This window comes from Octopus bimaculoides, chromosome 5 (assembly GCF_001194135.2).
Source record: "Octopus bimaculoides isolate UCB-OBI-ISO-001 chromosome 5, ASM119413v2, whole genome shotgun sequence".
Taxonomy (NCBI): Eukaryota; Metazoa; Mollusca; class Cephalopoda; order Octopoda; family Octopodidae; genus Octopus; species Octopus bimaculoides.
This window is the reverse complement of record NC_068985.1, coordinates 26,700,779-26,705,924: the sequence shown is the minus strand read 5'-3', so window position 1 is coordinate 26,705,924 and position 5,146 is coordinate 26,700,779. Positions and strand designations below refer to the sequence as shown.

General features: G+C 34.4%; 1 protein-coding gene across 1 annotated transcript in view; it reads left to right on the top strand.

Moving 5' to 3' along the window:
- LOC106874379 (transgelin-3) overlaps positions 1 to 5,146 on the top strand; it is a 32,272-nt gene that overhangs the window by 22,298 nt on the left and 4,828 nt on the right. The window contains exons 2-3 of the mRNA XM_014922094.2: positions 1,596 to 1,693; positions 2,589 to 2,678. Coding sequence (XP_014777580.1) covers positions 1,637 to 1,693; positions 2,589 to 2,678 — 147 coding nt within the window. The 5' untranslated portion in view covers positions 1,596 to 1,636. The remainder of the gene's footprint in view (positions 1 to 1,595; positions 1,694 to 2,588; positions 2,679 to 5,146) is intronic.

Below are 5,146 nucleotides of genomic sequence, written 5' to 3'. Positions count from 1 at the left end.
TATATAGTAGCTGACATACCCGGTAATTCCCAAGAAAGGCGGGTTTATCCCTTGGTTCCGTTCTTATAATTGTTCCGCTAATCCAGTAACAACAATACAAAGTATGTAGCCCTTAAAACGGTTTTTGTGTATTTATTGAGAATACCGAACTGTCTTACAAAGGATCTTGTTTTTTAGAATTCCCAATAAGTTATGGATACCCAAATTGTGAAGTCAGTTATGTAATAACATGAAATTAATTACCCTATAGTATGAATTCAAATAAAGTAGCCCCGAAAAGGGCTTTAATACGTTCCCAGAGAATATAGATTTTAGGAGGAAATACTAATAAGGTATGTATACTAAAATCGTGATACATGTTACGTAATAACAGGCTAATCAGCTATGAGATAATAACAATTCAAAGTAATTAACTTTGAAAAAAAGCTTTTGTGCGTTCCCAGAGAATATTACCCTCAGCAGCGCTAGTGTTGGTATATTCGTGAATAAGTCACTAACCGAAATAAGTGGATCTATTGTTTAGGAGAATACTATTTACTTGTTTAAGCGTTGTATTGGATAAATTGAGAAAATAACTAAAATTGTTCAGATACTAAGAAATAAGCATACTGAAAATGAATGGGTTATTTCCCTTGGTGGTCATTTCCAGAAGGGAATGGGTTATTTCCCTTGAAAGCATAAAAATAATTACTCCCACTGTTCACTCACGCCTAAATGTTATTCCTCCCGCCGTTTACCCGAACATTTTTTCGAAATCAATTTATACTTAAAACCTCCCCAGACACATAAGCAAAGTGCGTGTGAAGTTTAAGAAAAATCAGTCGAGCCGTTTTGGCGCAAAACGAGGACATACCGACACACACACAGACGTTTTCAGTTTTAATATGTAAGATACACACACGCAAACTGACGATTTCACTGGTACCTGTAGAGTTTATACCGTACAAATTGTAAAGTCTATAATTGTCATCGCTATTAAAGTATGAACTAGCAAATCATATTAATATACAATGATTCTCAACCGGGGTCCACGTGGCCCCTGAGGATCCATATAAGATTTTTGGGGTTCCACACAACAACACAGTAAATTGGGGATCCACAATATTATTTTAAGGACCCCTGAAAAAATTTTGCTTCAGATGTATGTATTGGTATATATTGCAAGAAACAGCCAGACTTCTTTCTCTGACATTTTACATAGTTCAACCTACACAAATTAATGGGTATAAAACAAAATAGGAATTTTGAAAGAATTATCTATAAAACTAGTTTTTAAACATCGAATGACTACGAGGGTCCACCAGAATAAAATAGCAATCAAAGGAGTTCATAGATTAAAAAAATGGTTGAGAATGCCTGGTCTAGAGTGATATTCTAATTATTAACTCTTGTTAAGCTTGCTCGAAGAAATGGCTGGCAATTTGGCTTCTATGATATACCGATTGCTTTTAAAACATAAATAGCACGTATTCAACTGTCATTGTCCATTTATCTTCATTTACTATGCACACACACACACACGTGTGTGTGTGTGATTGTTTGCCAGGAATATTTGCAAGACTGAATAACTTTTTTGTGTGTATCTTTTCTTTCAGAATCTTTCCCGTCGTTAAGGTAAGAAAGAATAACTAGAACCATGTCGAGGGCAAAGAAAGCCGGTCTTGGGGCCGAAATTGAACGCAAAATGGAACAGGTAATATACATAAACACATTTGCTAAATGTTTTTAAAATGTTAAGCTGTTGATATCTTGAGATAAGGCTCTTACGGGAGCGTGAATTTTATTTCATTGCTTTAATTATTATTTGAAAAATATGGAACTATCCTTATCTTCAACTGAATACCACATAAAACATTGATTATCCAAGTCTCAGATTCCATCAAGGAAATCCTCTCCGCGAATACCGCTGTATAATCTCATGGACATTTCATGATTACCATATTTACTCACGCCCCAAGTTCAGAATTAAATCATAATACAAATTATTTTTCCCCTTCAATGTTTTAGCACTGTCCCATTTATAAGTCGCATCACAGTTTTCTCAGTTAAATTGAGTATAAAATAGTGCGCCTTATACACTAATAAATAAGGTCAATGCTGATATCTGCCAAATTATAACAGCATTTTCTGTTTTAATGTAATTCAAAAATGGACATTCTTCACTTTTTCATGTAACAATCTGTTCCTGGATATTAAAGCCATACCTTTCTAAATGAAATAGAATGTGCCTATCGCAAGTCCAGAATCTGCTAATTTCTTTGTCAACCATTAACTTTTGTCTTACGACAATGACCTTTATTTCTGTACATTTGTTAAATTTTTCTGTTTCAAGCCTGAAGAGCTTCTTTCAGGTTCCCAAGATTATTTCCACTAAGTATATTGGCAAATTCTTTCTCAAATTCGAGGTAGTTCAATTTCCTCATGTGTATAACATGTATGATATACAAATTTCTCCTATTGAAGGTACATAGTGCGGAAGTCAATGGTGACTAATCTGAACTTTAACTTATTTTCTCCAATTCATAAAACACTTGTACAGTAAACACTTTATAAACCATTATCTTTTTTTTCTTTATTAACTCATTCAGAGATATGACAAGGAAGAAGAAGCAGGCACCCCAGCAGCCGTTGTTTCTTGGATTAACGGTCTCTTTGAAGGTACCAGCAACCCCACCTGTGTACGTAATCAGTTAATATATATCTTGTTGATTTTTCGCTGCATTTTTACCAAGCCATAAGTTTTCATACATTCTGTCTATACATTCTTCTATACGCTGATAGCATCTATACAAAGGGGGTGAGAATAACAGTGAAGGAGAAAGTGCTTGGATGACAAAACAAGTAAAGAGAAAAAAAGGGAACAAGGGCAAAATACGTGTTGGGACTTCTTAGTTGATTGTGAAAAGTGTAAGCATATTGATTTACTATAATTTTATGAATTCAAAGTTATCCCCAGGTAGGACTTAGAAAGTGTGTTCATTTCTAACTTAGTGTTGTAAAGAATTGCTAAAGAAGTATATTTCGGTCAAGTATACATTCATTCAGGTACATACATTTATAAGTTTGTGGACAAACTCTAAGTTTGGTGCAGTTCATGCTAGATTATTATTGGGGAAGGTTAATTGTAGTAATGAGAGATTTTATAGAGCCTTTGTTAAAAGCTTTGTAGTACTTATGGTGTGTATATAAATACTTTTGTAAAAAGTTTAAGATTTTTTTTTATTGTGTGTTGAGTCATGAGATATTTGGTTTTAACATATTGTATATTTTCGGAGAATCCAATTCGTACTAATGCGTCTTGTAATACCGTAAAACATCTGTAAAGTTACATGTTGGGAAGGAACTAGAAAAACGAAAAGAAATATTTTAAAATCATATCGTCTAAGATATTGCGTGGATGATTTGGAAGTTTGTGTACGTAGTGAAGTTATTCATAGGGTTTTCTGTAAGTTGAGAACTGGGAATTATTGAAGTTGCAAGAGACGTCAAAAGTGTAGACAATCGTAAGGTTGAACTCGACCATAATTGCTAAACTTAATTCTTTGAAGAAATTTTGATGTTTCTTTTTTCTAAATCGCTTTGTTTGTTGATGTTTTTTGGGTTGGCGAATTGTTATACCATTGCTTCTGTAAACCCCTCTGAGAATATAAGTAATTTGAAATGTAGACGGTTTATGATAATATAAACAAACGATTTTGGCGGGGTTAATAAATTTAGTAAAGGGAGATTGTCACAAAATTATCAGTAATATCCTTGGAAGTGAAGTATGGGGTTAATTAAAGTATTTCTAAGGATATTATTCACTATGCTACTGTGGAAACAAAACACAGTTTCTTCACTCACACATCAGTCTCATTTCAAATTCAGTTGACTTATCTTCTCATCATTGGCATCACTTCTTCGTCTGTTCCTATGCTCCCTTTTTGCACATTTCTTTCATTCTATCATCGTTCACCCTTACTGTTACTCTATCCCTCATTTTTCCTTAAATTCTTACTAACATTATACATACAACATGTTATCAATAGTTCCCCCATTGCAATTTGTGTATTTGAGAGATGAAATTACAGTAAACTGTAATCCTGAAACTTTCTATCTTCGATAAATATATATATATATATATATACATACATATTATTGTTCTTTCATTTATCAATCACTTTACTATTATCGAATGAGAGAGCAGCACATGGCATCAAAGTGATGCTGGGGTACAAATATACAAAGCCCAGTATACCCATCTAATAAGGATACACCAGGTACATGCATTACAACCATGTGTGAGCAACATGGTGACTTCATATCAAGATAAACAACGCATGACCTCGCAAGTGGAGCCCAGTTAAAATTTTCTTTGTGTTGAGTATCCCATCCCGCTCGAAAAGTCCCTGGATAAGGCTTTTTTAAGGGTGATGGACGAAACACCCATATTTCCAAAGGTGAGTTGTTCAAACCCTAAAGATTACCTCTCGACATATGGCTATGATACTCCCCCACTACTTCTGCTCGTGATCAGAAATGCACATATCGTCAGCCATTAAGGGACATGCTCAACTGGTTAAGGTCAAGCAACTGACAAGTAAATCTTTGATATTGAGCAGAATAATATTTGCTGTAGCCCATTTTTTACACCAAAACAAAACATGTACATATTAACACTTCCAATCGGTTATGATCAGAAGCCATGAGAGCCACTGTCTGTATTGCACCAGGGCAATTATCATCATTATCATCATCATCATTATTATCATCATCATCACTATTTATTATTATTATTATTATTTTATGTTTGACTTTTGTTTTGCATTTGTACAAGTTGGATCCAAGTCTCACCCAGAGACCTCAAGAGACAACAAGTTAGAAGTTCATGTAGGTGTTATGCCTAGGGTACCATATATTTGGATTTGTACAGTTTTGTTCAAGTGAATGTTTAAGAAACCATAACAAAATTATGTGTTTGCTTTAAAATTTGAGATCACATAGACAGTATTTTACGTAGGATATGGGCAGTTCCCATGAGCACTAGCTTTTGAACTTCAGCCATTTTGGGGTTTCCTGGTATCTGAGCTAGGTAGTAATCAGCCCGTTTCGCTGTCATTCCCAGGGCACCTATGACAATAGGTATTGTTTTCGTCTTCAGATTCCA